Source organism: Theobroma cacao, chromosome 3 (genome assembly GCF_000208745.1).
Source record: "Theobroma cacao cultivar B97-61/B2 chromosome 3, Criollo_cocoa_genome_V2, whole genome shotgun sequence".
NCBI classification, from domain to species: Eukaryota; Viridiplantae; Streptophyta; class Magnoliopsida; order Malvales; family Malvaceae; genus Theobroma; species Theobroma cacao.
Genome location: NC_030852.1, coordinates 244,609 through 260,411, shown reverse-complemented (window position 1 = coordinate 260,411; position 15,803 = coordinate 244,609). Strand labels below are relative to the sequence as shown.

The 15,803-nt window shown below is 35.8% G+C and overlaps 2 protein-coding genes and 1 long non-coding RNA gene across 5 annotated transcripts; all 3 read left to right on the top strand.

Moving 5' to 3' along the window:
* On the top strand, positions 8,448 to 9,174 carry LOC18603828. Its single transcript, XM_007036033.2, has one exon. It carries the CDS (start codon positions 8,451 to 8,453, stop codon positions 8,943 to 8,945), a length of 495 nt encoding a protein of 164 aa, XP_007036095.2. The 5' UTR covers positions 8,448 to 8,450; the 3' UTR covers positions 8,946 to 9,174.
* LOC18603827 lies at positions 10,952 to 12,565 on the top strand. 3 transcript variants are annotated; one of them, XR_001926911.1, is made up of 4 exons: positions 10,952 to 11,007; positions 11,312 to 11,855; positions 11,949 to 12,194; positions 12,271 to 12,565. It is a non-coding gene; the product is annotated as an uncharacterized LOC18603827 (long non-coding RNA). The 3 variants fall into 3 exon arrangements; XR_001926910.1 differs by having other exon boundaries at positions 11,312 to 12,194; XR_001926912.1 differs by having other exon boundaries at positions 10,953 to 11,007; positions 11,315 to 12,194.
* On the top strand, positions 13,772 to 14,548 carry LOC18507123 (putative F-box protein At5g55150). Its single transcript, XM_007099500.2, has one exon. It carries the CDS (start codon positions 13,772 to 13,774, stop codon positions 14,546 to 14,548), a length of 777 nt encoding a protein of 258 aa, XP_007099562.2.

Here is a 15,803-nt window from a genome sequence, read left to right as displayed (position 1 = left end):
AGTCAACTAAAGGCTCAACAATAAATCGGTGAGTGGACTGCCTATCAAAATTGTTTTGGGAATATGACTGTTTTGTACAAGTGTTTGAATGATTTTGTACAACTTTTCTAAAAAATGAATGCCTTGGGAACAAGCTCTTCAGAAATTGTTTATGTTATGATATGTGGTTATTATGGATTTCTATTGTAAAACCTGACCCTATAAACATATGTCATGACATACATGCACTGAGTAACATGTTATTACGCTAGAAAAGTTCTTAAAAATAGACGAAACCCGGTATTGTACCTAAAGGTACACTTGAGTTGATTTAACCTCAAACTAGTTCAAATAGGAATCGTATGATGAAATTTAATATTTTATAGTCCCGGAATGACTAAAAATGATTATTCGGAGTTCGAGGGTTCATTTGGGGAAAAATTGAAAATTTTGATATTCAGGGGCAAAATCGTCATTTTGCCACGTAAGATAATAATTTGATCATGGAGTGAAATTTTTGATCAAGATTAACTATTTGGAGTATAATTTAATGATAGGAAGTGAACAATTTCAATTTCGATAATTTTCGAAACATATGGGCAAAACAATAATTTTGTCGCTCCGGGGTAAAAACCTTAATTTTCACTACTCAAAACTTGTCAAAATTATAGGATTTATTTATTTTTGGTATGAATAACTATGGTATTCTAAGTGGTGAAAAATTGAATTTTAAAGGATAAAATTTTAAAAACGGGCCAATGGGAAAGTGACACATGATATTTTTTAATGATTTAATATTTTTTAAAGGAAAGTCAACCCATTTAAACCCCACATCAAGTGATGGCCGGCCATAAGGAGAGAACAAGAGAGAAAATAGAGAGGAAAGGAAGAAAAGAGAAAAATCAAAGGAAAACTAGAAAATTCAAAGGGAAAATTACGTTTTTCGTCCGTTTACGCGTCTAACGGTAAGATTTTTTTACTTTAGCTTGATTTCTATCTTTCTTATGGCTTTGTTTCCATTTAGCATACTTGAGGAGAGAGATCAAAAAGTGATACCAAGGACTGGCCGAATTTCAAGGGGGAGGATTTTGAAATTCTTATGTTTTGATTTTTAGTTAAATTGATAGTTTTAGTTAGTTAAATGTGTATAGAAATCAAATTTGGCAAGAAAGCATGAAATTTTCACAATACCCACCCTTGGCCGAATCTTCAATGATGTACAATGATGAAGAACTAATTTTTATTCTATGAGAAATGAAGAGAAAATGATGAAAAATGGTTAAATGTGATAGAAAAACAGAGTGAAAAATTTACCTAGTTAATGTCCCATTTTTGGCCAAATTTTTCAAGGAGAAAAGTGAGCTGATTTTGGTGATTTTAGAAGATTATTGGCTGATATTTAATGGTTAAAATGTTGGAGAGAAAATGGGACAATTAAGAGCTAAAATAGAGCGCGTTAGTAATTTATCGGGTAAAGTGCCAAAAATAGATTAATACCACGTTTAAGCCGTTTTAGGCTATTGCATTTCATACCATGCATTAGTATAGGATTTAAGTCAATTATATAGTGATTTAGCATCAATGTGGTAAATTATGAAATTTTTGCAATGTGTCTAGGAGGAGAGCCTTCCGGTAAAGGCAAGAAAGTCATACCCGACGAACAGTGATCGGGGCACCTAGAAAGCATTTAATTTGTACAAACGGTGAGTAAACCTATTATTATTGTAAATTATCTAGAGTTTATTTTTAAGTGCTCTTCATGGATTTTATGAAACAAAAATGAGATTAAAATGGGATTTTTGATGTTTTAGAAATAAATGTGACAAGTAAATATATTGTCTTGATTTTCTGAAATAAGAAACTATTGATTATAAAATTGAGTAATTGGAGGCTGTCAATTGTTTTGAAAAATATATTTTCCTATTAATGGCTTATGATATATGAGTATATGTGGTTATATTTTATAATTACATTGGAAATTTATGTAAGCTGTTTTTTATTATGCATGTTGCGTAAATAAATAAAAGTCACGTTATACTGTCGAAATTTTATTAAAATTGGTAGGTTTAGTCACTACAGTGACGGGTTTCTGTGGACTGCCTATTAGAGGGGCACCGTAAACCTGGTTATATAGTTACTCTGGTTGTAGAGGCAATGAGGGTAACTCCCGGGGTAGTGTTAGAGCTCACTTCACGTGAACCCCCACGTAAATGTGTAACTCGACCAACGCCAATGAGCGGCTTGTTTTCAAAACTAACATGTGTTTAACATGTAAATACCTTAACAACCTTGGCAGACTCGGTTAGATGCCTCGGTCAAGGTATCCCCGAGGACTAGTTTTGACTTGAGCCTTATTTTTAATAAAAGTTATAAGCCTTAACAACTGTTTTGGTAAATTACAAATATTTTATGGTTTAAGAAATAAATTGAAAACCTTATGAAATGGTTTGTAATTTATTGTTTAAACTTGTCTCCATGTTACTCGCCTTTAGATATTTATGATAATGTCTGTTTACTCATTGGGGTTGCAAAATCTCACCCACCTCCTTTCTAAATATTTCAGGCCTGTGGTAGCTTGTAGATACCTGATTTTGTCGAGGATTCTAGTTGACCCCTTTATCACACAGACAGTAGGTTACTATCACCAACACTTGATGTATTTATGGGCCACTTGTCATTGTAATTATTATTGTACATTATAACTTTGTAAATTATTGTATGTATGAATTTATTTTACTTCTAAGTTACAAAAGATTTTTACATGTGTTTCTATAAATATTGTATTATATAAAAATATTATATTTTAATCAATATTTTGAATAGTAATATTTGTCTATAAATCTTTTTAAAATAATTTTGTCTTTTGATTTACTTGAGCCGAAAATGACTGGTAATTGTTTAAAACATAATGTTGAACAACGATTGCTCACAAGAAAGGCAAGAAACTGATACGTAAGCCTTGCGGGATTTCGATTAGTATTTCGAGTAATGAGTGTAAATCGAGACGTCGCGGCGATTGTCGTGGGCTCGAGGGAGGTTCTGGGTCATGACATCTATGCAGCTGCATTATGTTGATATACATATATGTTTGAATATAGTGTTGTGTAATTATATTGACTCGGTTATGTGCGAGTAGGGAGTGCGCATAAGCCGAGGATGACCCGATTATGTGTGAGTAGGGAGTGCGCATAACCTGGTGATGACCCAGCCATGTGCGAGTAGGGAGTGCGCATAAGCTAGTGATGATGATGATGGGATGGTGTGTATGATGATGATGGGTATATACGTATACATATATACATATGTAAATATGTGTGTTATAGGAAATTAATGGATAATAGTTTATGGTTGTAATGCATGTGAAACTTGACATATTAAACCTTGGGAAATTGTTATGTGTTTCATGTTGATTTAAACATTTCAGCAGGGTGGTTTTTCATTTGGAAGAAGGGTAAATTTTGCATTGGTGCCCTGTTTCTCGCTACAGCAAAAATCATTCTCACTGCAGAGAGAAACCATCGGGTTTTGGAGGGGTAAGCTGGCCGAAAACTCACTACAGCGAGGATGCATTTTCGCTGTAGCAAGAATGACACAGTAGCTTCTCGCTGCAGCGAAATTCATTCTCGCTGCAGCGAGAAACTTTCTGTTTCTGGGTTACAATTTCGCTACAACGAGAAACATTCTGTTTCTGGGTCACAATTTCGCTACAACGAGATTAAATCTCGTTGTAGCGAAAAACCTTCTGTTTCTGGGTCACAATTTCGCTACAGCGAGATTGAATCTCGTTGTAGCGAAAAACCTTCTGTTTTTGTCTTCTATCTTGTCCAATTGCTGCCCTATTTTTCACTTCTTTGCTACCATATCGGAGTATGGACTTCCAACATTAAGGAGTAAATGAGTTAAGTTTAAAATGAGAAGGTTTAGTGAGAAACCCTCGGCCAGTTGAGAAACCCTCATTCGGCTAATAACTTAATCCCAACATCGTTGCAGCGAAGATTCGTTATTGTATTTGACTTGCTTGAGTATCATTGAAGCTTTCATTCTTCAAATGGTTCGTTATGTATGGGTTCATGATTTTTAAATGATTAATCATTTAAGGGCATGATGATGGGTTTTTAATATGAATGGAACTAAATTGCATTGTTTTGAAACAAGTGCATCATGATTTTAAATTCTCCCTTTTTGTTGTTTGTTCCCTTCCCTGTTCATTCACTGAGTTTATACTCACCGTTTTCAACTTCATGTTTTCAGATCACTGTCGTAACGTGCGGGTCCGGGAACCCGACCGCTAGACGTGAATGTGAAAACTCACTAAAAATTAAACTAGGAGTCGCCACCAATCTTTTTTTACTAGGTGCGATTGGCCACCTATTGACTCGATTCTAATCGATGAAAACTTAAATTAATTTTAAGCCCACCGAAAAGAACCTTAAACCGGTCTACAATTTTCTGGATCTAGGTTCGGGAGTACGGTTACGCCCGGGGAAGGATTAGCACCCCTCGGACGCCCATTCCATGAACGGTACCATTTTTAGATTATCCTATTGGGCTTTAATTTTTAATTTCACTAGATTTCCTTAATTATTATTTTTTATTTTATCTCCTATTTAACCTAAAATGGAATGCAAATGGGTGGTGAGATGAAATGCATGGCGTGAGATAAAAATGCCGGACAAATAACCTTTTATCGAGGATATTTTCCGAATCCGCCCATCATACTGGTGGGACTCGGGATATTCTCTCACCTAAGGAATTATCCGAGAAACTCGCCTTCGCAAATTCGACGAATAATTCCCGTCATCGGGGTCATCGTACGTTTTCTTTTTAAAATAATATTTTTGTGCATAATGAACCTAATTCGGGCAAAAGCCTTTTATTAAAGATGGTTCTCGAGCCCTCCCATCATACTGGTGGGACCCGAGGACATCTTTTCACCTAAGGAACTTTTCGAGAAATACCCGCCTTCGCAGGATCCCCGAAAGATCCCATCATCGGGGCTTAAACTCGAAAACAGAAATATTTATATGCAATGATATGTATGATGCAATACATATATGCTATGCTAATGCAATTATCTATATTTTTTGTTATCATTAATTATTTTTATTTTATTATATATTTTATTATCATATTTCCTATTTTTATTTCTTATTATTATTATTTTTTTATCTTTATCTTTACATTTTTTTGTTCTAAGTTCTTATGTTTTCCATTTATACTTAGACAAATTGCTTATAATTCTATATTATTTTAGTGAATAAAAATTATATATTTTTTTATTATATTATTTTTATTTTATATATATTTTTTATATTTTTATTATTATATATTTTTCATAAGCAATCTTTTATTGAAACCTAATGCCTAAGATCTTACTTCATATATATATTATTTTTATTTTTTATCTTTATCTTCACATTTCTTATAGTTTATGCCACTTAATGCTCAATATTTAATTTTAAATTAGTTATATTTATTATTATTTATTTATTTATTTATTTATTTATTTAATGTCATGTATATTATGTTTCCGTAAATTAATTATTTATCATATGTTTGAATTGTTATTACTTTATCATTATTTATTACTTATTATTTATTTTTATCAAGTAATTTTATCAAGTAATTTTTTTGTATAATCAAGCTCTTTATTTACTAAGGATTTCGGAATCTTGAAATCGAGACCCTCCCATCATACTGGTGGGGCCTTGATTCGGATTCCGAGCCTAGGGAACATAAACTCGGGATTGCGACTTCTCGCATCTCGATCGATTATCCCATCATCGGCAAATCATTTTATTAATTATATATACATATTTTTAAAAGAGTTAACTTTACAATATTGATTCTCATACCTATTTTATTATTTTTAATGCTTAATCTAATAATAATTTCTTAATTTCTTAATTTAATATTTTAGCCTATCGTTTGTTTTATTCATTTATATTATTATTTTATTATTGTTGTTTTTGTTATTTACCTATTTTTTTATGTTTTCTATTTTAATGATTTTGATTTTTTATTTATTATTATTTTTTTATATTTTTAATCTACATTACCGTGTTATTATACTATGTTCTCATTATTTTACTAACAAAATGCTACATTAAGCAAATCATCATAACTATCATAAACAAAAGCCCAAGATTTAAAACTTACCCAAGATTCAAGCCCGACTTAGCTCAGTACGCATCAGTCCGGCAGAAAGCCCATGAGCATGCCCCAAGTATTCAGCCTTCTTGAGCCAAAACGCGGTCGTTTTGAATGTCCTTGAACTGCCCAAACGTATTCCCCAAAACGACACCGTTTAGCTTTAAGCACTAATTATAAAACCCCCCTATTTTTTCTTTTCTTCCCATTTCTCCCTTTCATTTTCTCTCTCTACCTATAAACTCTCTGACTTCTCTCTACACTCTTCTTTCCGACGACAGATCTGGTGGCGTCGATGGTCGGGGCCCCTTCTCGCGTCGGCGAACTCTTCCTTGCGGCGTGGGTCAAGTCGGCTCTCTCCCACCGGCGACAGATCTGGTGGCGCGACGGGTTCTCTTACGGTCGGCCTCCCCAACCGGTAGCGTCGCTCCTCGCCTGGGTCGGCTCTTCCTTCCGGCGACAGATCTGGCGGCGTCGATGGTCGGGCTCCTTCTGGTATCGGCGAACTCTTCCTTGCGGCGTGGGTCAAGTCGGCTCTCCCCAACCGGCGACAGATCTGGTGGCGCGACTGGTTCTCTTACGGTCGGTCTCCCCAACCGGTGGCGTCGCTCCTCGCCTGGGTCGGCTCTTCCTTGCGGCGACAGATCTGGCGGCGTCGATCGGTCTTCTCTGGCCGGACTCCCTTTTTCCCTCTCCCTGAACACGCTTTCTCCTTTTCGGTTCTTTTTTGGATATCTCTCTTCGATTTCTTTTTGTGGAATTTTTGTGTGGCTGCTGGGATTTTTGTTGCAGGTTCCTCCCCACTTGCTACAGTGCCCCCTCTCCTTTATACCCGATTCTCGGGTTCTGGAGGGGGCACGCCCCATTGCCTTGTCCTTGGGCACCCAGGGGCAAGTTCCACTATCCTGCCAGACGCGAAGAATTCGCGTCTGGCAGGTGAGAGAGGTGCCTGGCAGGGTGCGTCCGCACCCTGCCAGTCGTACCTCTCTCCCCCTTTTTTTCATCATTTTTTGTTTATTATATTTTTAATTTAGTGTCTACAATCACGAGGTAATTAGGACGAGGTGTCCTTGTAGACTTGTATCCATCTTTTGGTAAGTGTCTCGACATTCAGTAGCTGTACATTCGTCCGAGTCCTCCGCTGGAAGTCGAGTATTATTTTGTTGTGTATAGACAAACTTAATGTCAATTGTTAATATACATGTTGCAGACAATGTATATACACTCGTTTGGTATGTTAGTATGAGATGGCAATGTTTAGTATTATTTTGATTTTAAGTTATGAAATGTGACTTAGCAGTTTATGATGGAATGATAAACATGTTAGATTAATATGTTTGCTTGGGTTTAGTGGATTACGTTCATTGGGTCCATGCGCGGGTCATGGCCCGAAATTTGGGTCGTGACATAAACATACCTTAATCAGCAATCCCTTGAATACTTTTTTCTTTTCTCTGTCTTTCTTCTTCCTTGGTGTTAAACTCTTCTGAGTGTCTATAGTTTGAGTTTGATAAAATAAAATGACGTTAACTTTTCTCCCTATTCTTTTAAAGTGTGGTAATGTAAAACTAGCTTAACTTTCACTATCTGTTTTTCCTTTTAATGAGGTAATTGTCTTTAACTTCTCTTTTAACATGATTTAATATGATATGATTAAATAACTAAACTGACCTTGATCTCTTTATCTTAAACATGATAAATAAAAACAAATATTAATTAAAATTTCTTTGTTTACTTAAATACCCCTACTTCTATTTTTAAATTACTAAAGTACTCAAGTTATAACTGTAAATAAATAAAATAATAAAACAATATCTACTCATTTATTTTTATAAAATTATAATTTAATAAATTTAAATATTTTTATAATATATATTTTGTGAGGGATGTTATAGGCAATTAGAACGCAGAATTTAAGCTGGAGCGGCGGCGATGGCATGGGCCATGACGACAGCTGAAGCTTCTTGGACAGGGCGGTCGGTTGACTATGCGTGCTTGACTAATAGAGGTTTCGGTCAAATTGCCCAACTCCAAATATGCATTTTTTTTTTCATAATTCCAGAAGCTTAAGAAAATACGCGCTTCTGTGGCTTTCTTTTCTTCTTCCTTTTATTGAATTGTTTGGGCATATTTACTACACTGCCCTTCACGCTTTTTCTAAATCCAAAATTTCATTCCTCCACTTTCTACAACTATTTTTTTTATAGTTGAAGAAGAGGTCATTTTTGTCCTTTGGGAGAGGAGAACCTCAATTCCTTGCAATGAGCAATCACACGTGTTGAAATCCAAAGGTGGGTCCCATATTCCTTAGTTGGACCAACATGATTTCGTTAATGCCTATAAAGGATGCGAGGCGAGGCGTGGACGATGAAAACCAAACTTTAGGAATCAGGCCAACCGTTTCTTACCTTTCTAACTTTCCATCAAATACCCAATCCCCTTCCCTTTCTTCTTCTCTTAACGTAATTCTTCATCTCCTCCTTCAAGCAATATTCCTGATCTGCTCAAAACTGAAAACCCCCTCCCATGCTTTCTCCATAAAACAACAGGAAGAAGGAAACGCAATGGAAGGAAACAACTCCTCTTACGGTACATCATGGGCCGATCAGTGGGACTACAGCGACCCAACCCCTGTCAGCACCACTCAGAACAAAAACACGAAGAGCAGCACCGCAAAGTACAAGCAGAAGGTAGGAGAAGGGCTTGGGAAGACCAAAGCGGTGGCTTCAACTGGGGTGAAGAAGGTCAAAGAAGGAACCTCTTTGGGAATTCATTGGATCAAAGAAAAGTACCACAAGACCACCCAGAAACACTAGGAATAGGATTCTCTCCTGCAACCCTCATACCATGTTAAGCTTGAGTTGGACTTTAAGCTTTGGTTATTCTCTTTTGGTTTGTATACTAGCTTTTGTAATTGTCTTCATATTTTACTCATGATATGAATCATTTGTTTATTGCTTTGTTTTTGATGTAAATAAATGAATATAAAGGCCGCATGGGCTGTTGTAATATTTGAGATCTGAAACTTTGATGTCCATATCTTTTTCTTCGTGCTTGTTGATGAGTTGACCTTGAGGCTGGCGTGACAAAACAACTAAAGTACTTGGTTTTTTTTCTAGAATGAATGAAACAGGCAAGAAGAAGAAGCCAACCCAATCCAAGCCAATCTAACCCAATTCCAGTATGAAATGGGTAAGGTTTGGTAGGCATATAGCGGGCGTTTGACAGCTTCTTCTTCTCGTCTACCCACCGCCGCCACCCCCCCCACCCCCGTAGGCATAGCGGGCGTCACTCTATTAACATCTCTAGTCTTAGATTTATAGAGGGTTGGCTACGCTACTCCGCTAAGGGAGCAGTTTTGACTTTGAGATGAGTAGATTAGGCTACGAGTTACCTTTGGATATTTAATTACCCTTTATATCTCATTTATGGTATTACTTGTAGGGGGCTGTAAACCACTCCACCTCTTATTTTTGTTGTGTTAAGATTCCATTTGAAAAATAATATCCCTTTTGGAACTCGATTTAACTAAGCTTGATTGTTATCGTTTTGAGCAAGGGTTTGAATTAGAACTCGAATTCAAAATTTATATAAAAGTATTATTAAAAATTTTAAAATTCGATAAAATTCATATCAAATATTATAAAACTTGAATTCAACTTGATTTGTTACTCAAATAGCTCGAACTCGGCTTGATAGTGAGCTAGTTGAGCTTGAGTATTTACCGATCCAAATACAAGTAGCTTTATAAGTAGTGTGACTCATTTACATTTTTATTTTATACTATTATCCTCCTCTTGGTTAATATGTTGCTTGCTAAGGATTATCTAATTTAGCCTTATGATATTTACTATATTTTATCACGTTGTACCTAAAATTACATCACCATTCATTCATCAAGATTTTATTCAACACACTTGTCTAAATTACAACTCACTTTGTCTCCTAAATATATATTGTTTTTAATTTGATTTTTTGATCATAATGATTTGAAAGATTAAATTAAAATAAAATTTAACAAATATATATATTTGGAAAAATACTTTATTCAACTACAAAATAGCAATCAAGAATACTTGGACATAATATGATAATCAAACTGCTGTTCAACTTTTTAATAATGTAAAAGAATTTATTATAAAAGAAAAAGAAAAAGGAAAAAAAGGTAATACACACAACTTAGGGGAGGCGCGTAGAGATGATGGTGTATTGCGGGAGCGTGAAATGTAATAGCAATAGCAATATTATAGACGTTATGTATGTTATAACGGAATTCAAATTCCCGCTCACCCAATTCCCTATTTCAAATGTTTAAATTCCCATCCCTCCATTTCCCTATCAAAATCCCTCTCTTTCAATTCCCCAAAATTTTGTTTCTCCCCCTCCCCCAGCCCCCGCCAGGCGCCAGCGCCCCCAAATCTCAACCTTCTCCTTCCTTTTAACACGCCCGCCCCCTCCGCCTTCCCTTCCATCTGAGCAAGTTCAAGATGCCGGTGTCTTCTTCTCCTTCTCTTCCCGAGTCTTCCTCCCGGCATTACACCTATAGCCGCAAGCAGAAATCTCTCGGCCTTCTTTGCTCCAAGTGAATCTCAATTCCCTCTCCCTCTCTTTCTAGATCTTCTTTTTCAATTCTAACGTATGCCTTTTCTTTTTACGCTGCAGTTTCTTAAGCTTGTATAATAGGGAAGACGTTGAATTGATTGGTCTTGACGAAGCCGCGGCAAAATTAGATTATTATTTGATTTTTTTTCTTTAATGATTGACCTTCGATTTTTTTATTTTCTACGATCTGATTTATGTCTTTCTCGTTCGGATTTTGCTGCAGGAGTTGAGAGACACCGGATCTACGATATTGTCAATGTTTTGGAAAGCGTTGGGGTACATTTCTGTTTCTTTTTCTTTTTAAATATGTTTAACTATGTGTATGAGGGTGGTTTTTGGGTGGTCTGGAGCAGAATACTCGGTTATCAGGATGCTTAAATCTTCACTGACTTGTGTTAATTGGTAGTTAGCTTGGTTGCTAGGTTAGTTAGTTAGTTAGCGGTTATTACTTACTTTACTCTTACAAACTACTGTATATAAAATCTGCTTGTAATCACTTCAAGATATATGGAATATAACAAGATTCAACTTCATCGCTCATTTCTCTCTTGCTAATGCTTGTTGAAGTTTATGATTCCAGCAGGTAAAGTTCAAATAATGGCGCGAATCAACAGTGCTGAAGAAGAAAGGAAAGGGTGCTTATACGGCATCGTTTGAAGTTTGTTTTTTATTTTGTTGAAACGCTGCTTGTGGTGTCGTTTATGTTAGTACTGTTTTTAACTGCTTCGTCATACGACTTAGCTGAGTGTCGTTTTTGTTTGTATCCTTAAAAACCATGTGCTGTTTTTTTCTTTCCTGGTCTTTTTCTTCCAGAATTGTTAAGGCCGTTGCTGGCACCAGAATTGATGCTTTGTTTTCTGTGCTCAGCGGTTTTCTCTTTCTTTGTGTGTGCTCATCATTAATCCGAGTGTTGAGGAGAATTTTGCAATCACGAGGCAACAGCCACTATATATACTCAAACCGAAAATGAAATGCTGGCTAGTTTTTCCAGCTCAACAATTTTTTTCTTTTCTCTGTTGCTTTGTACTGCTCTCTGGAAATTTCTCATTTCTGTTCTTAGTGTGTTTCAATCTATTTTCCGTCAATACTTCTATAAAACTGCTTGACTATCAGAGTTTCAACAGGTAATTGAGATGGAACAACATTTCATTTTATCATATTTTTGAACTCCTCTAACAGTATCTTCATTTTTCATATTACTTACTTATGGATTGCAGAAACGCAAGATCACTTTTTATCCAATCTTATGGGAAGCAAGAAGAAGAACAAGCCAGAACAAATCTTTTTCTGTAATATCTGCGAAAAAAATGATTAAAGATTTGAGTGGCTTTCAAGCTCATATCAAGGATAGGCATAAGAAATCTTGGTCATGCCGCAAATGCAACATGATTTTTACATCAGATGTGGATCTTTTGATCCACTCTGATGCTAAAGAATGTTATGATTACTTGAAAAGGATTGAGGTACGATACTAATGTGCTCGTTTTTCAGTCAATGTACTTATTTTGCAGTATGATGATAGTGTATTTCTAATCACAGTTACTGAGCCAAGATGAAATCAAGACTGAAGACCTGGAGTCGTCGCTGGAAGAGGTGGGAGAAAAATGAAATCAAGATACATTTCAGTTTCTGGTACTGACATATAAATCCCTGAAAACTTTTTTCAGTTTTTGTTTTTTCTCAAGTACGATCTCTTTCTTTATATCATCCAAAAGCTGGTGACCTGGGAATTGCTTCAATATGTTTTTCCTGTATGAGTTTAAGATCAATGATATCCATGTATCTTTCTCCTTTGAGAATTTAATTTCCTAGCAAAAACCACCGGGTTGGCATATATCCTCTTTTCTTTGTTAAATTCAATTGCTTTCTTGGGAGTCAACAAAACCGACTCCAAAACTAGAGACATAACTCTTTTCAGTCAACTGGCATGACTCACATCACTCAATCCCATGTTTACACTTCACCAGGCAGAAACTAAAAGATTTGTATGCACAAGTAGCACACCCAGCCAGCGAAAGAAAGATTCAAATGTGAGTTGCAAATGGGTAATTACCTCATTTGCGATCAATTCTTTTCTTTTTTTTCTACAAAAGGATATTAATTTCCGATGCATGCTCCATCAAGTCAAGACCAACACTACCTAATGAAGAAAAGATGATATAGTAGCGATAAGTTTTCGTCGTCAAGTGATGGAACTTAATTTCTTAGGAAATCAGTGACTTTTTGAATGCTACATATATAAATCGTTTATCCCCCCTTTCCTTTCTTTTATAAATTAAGACCATTCGAAATAGAATTAAAAAAACCAAAGGAATACTAGAAACGAGCTAGCTAGGGACTAGGGAACGGAACTGGGGAACGAGCAATATTTATCTTTGTAGCCAATGCAGGTATCAACGTGTTTAACCACTTTGAGTTTCTCCTACTCCCATCCCAACATTTTATCTTGATTTTAAAAAAAAAAAAGAATAGAAATTTTGCCTATATACTATTTTTTGGTTCAAGACTTAAGTAATGGGACTTGGGCTAAAGGCTAGAAATTAGAAACAGAAGCAGTGACCGGGATAACATTTTCTTCCTTATGGATAAATTAGATAATTCAATTTAATTAATTAAAGAGGGATGGAAAAAAAAATTGAACTTATCTATATGTAAGTCTATACAAAAATACATGATATAATAATATATAGCAATTCATAAATCATAAGCTAATAATTTAATCAATTTACTTTTCCGTTAATAGTCCCTACTTAACTGTACTATACTTTACATCACCACAGCCATAAAATTCATGATTCCTAGAGTTCTACGAGGATAAGGAAAGATCCTATTCTACAAGGATTGGGAAAGATCATAAGGTCTTTCTGCTATATAAACCACTGCACTTAAATTCATGATTCCTACGAGGATAAGGAAAGATCGTATTCTACCAGGATTAGGAAAGATCATAAAGTCCCTGCTATATAAAAGAATATGCCATGCCATAACTCTCGTACACATAAACAAAGAAAACCAAGTTGCTTTTCTTCTCTACTCCATCATGAAAGCAGAATTGTTAGAAAGTTTCGCAAGTTGGAGTAATATTATCGGTGATATTTTAAGATGCATTGTCGACAAGATTCATTCAATTCAAGATCGTGTTCGGATGGGTGTTGTTTGTCGATCTTGGCATGCTTTGCTCAAGGACGAAAAAATCGATTTCCCTATTTGTTTGATGCTTGCTGCAAAAGAGAATAGTGACAGACGGTGTTTTAACATTGATGCAAAAAAAATCATCCTTGAGCTCGATTTGCCAGAGATTCGAGAAAGGAGGTGTTGGGGCACTCCTTTTGGTTGGTTGGTCACTCTTGGTCTTGATGGTGAAATTCGATTGTTTAATCCTTTATCGAGAGCCAGCCTTTCCCTTCCTTCAATGCACACCTTCAATCATATTGCCTGCTATACACCAGAATATTCTCGTTTATATCTTATAGACAAAGTTTTACTATCTTCAAGTCCAACTTCTCCTGATGCTATTATTATGATAATTTGGGGTTTTGGAATGTACGCAGATAAGACCTTAGCCTTTGCAAAGCCCGATGATCAAGAATGGACTCAAATTTTTTGTGACTATGCTTTGGCTGATGTCATTTGTTTCAATGGTAATTTCTTTGCCGCATGTGTTGAGGGACGACTTTTTATATGGGAGGACTTAAATAGACCATCTCCAAAATTTGTTGAATTCGCTCCACCACCACCTACCATCCATCGTGGTCATAAGAAATATATTGTTGATTTAAGCGGCGATCTTTGTATGATTGCTCGTGATGTTCATTGATACGAGCTCAGTTATGATAATGGAAGAGTTGAAGATGCTAATTTAACGGAGGGGTTTGAGGTTTTCAAACTTGACCTGCGCACAAAGAATTGGGAAAAAATATTGTCATTGAATGACCACTCCGTGTTTCTTGGAAATTGTTGCACTTTCTCTGTTTTGCCAACTGATCACCCTAGTTGCAAGTCTAATTGCATTTACTTTACAGATGACGACAATCGTTTTTATCCCGAAGCTAGTGCCTCTGATATAGGTATCTATAATTGTAACAATAAAGCTGTGGAGTATATCGAGGACGATGATGACGAAGTGCCGGATCTGCGTTCTCCATTCTCCCCGCCTCTTTGGATTAAACTATGCCTTCATTAACAAAACATTTATGAATTATCAGATTTTATTTATTTATTTATATTTTCAGAGCTTTTAGTTCACATTTGTTATCTATCAAATTTCTCAATTTTGTGTCAACCTGTTGATTTAGGAAAAAGATTCCACTTTGATATTTTTTTTTTAAATATTAGTGGTGAGTTTAAAAAAATTTCCACTCCCATGTTGTTCTGGCCATTTATTCTCTTGTATATTTCTAGGAAGATGTTTGGTTAAAGTTAAGGCCTATTTCTTGAAAAATAGGGTTTAAGGTTAATGTCACAACCCAAATTTCGGGCCATGACCGGCGCATGGGCCCAATGGACGTAATCCACTAAGCCCAAGCAAGTCTATTAATCTGACATGTTTATCATTCCACCATAAACTGCTAAGTCACATTTCATAACTTAGAATAAAAATAATACTACATATTGCCATCTCATACTGGCATACCAAACAAGTGTATATACATTATCTACAACATGTATCTTAACAATTTATATTAGGTTTGTCTATACACAACAAAATAATACTCGACTTTCAGCGAAGAGACTCGGACGAATGTACAGCTACTGAATACCGAGACACCTACCAAAATATGGATACAAGTTTACAAGGACACCTTGTCCTAGTTACCGGCTGTTTCGTGATCTGAAAACATGAAGTTGAAAACGGTGAGTATAAACTCAGTGAGTGAACAAGAAAGGGAACAAGCAACAACAAGGGAGAATTCAAAATCATGATGCATTTGTTTCAAAACAATGCAATTTAGTTCCATTCATATTAAAAACCCCTCATCAAGCCCTTACTGCATGTTTGGTTGGGGGAATGGCTAAGCCATTCCCCCTCTATTCCCATGCCATTCTGTTTCCCTTGTTTGGTTGTCAAACAA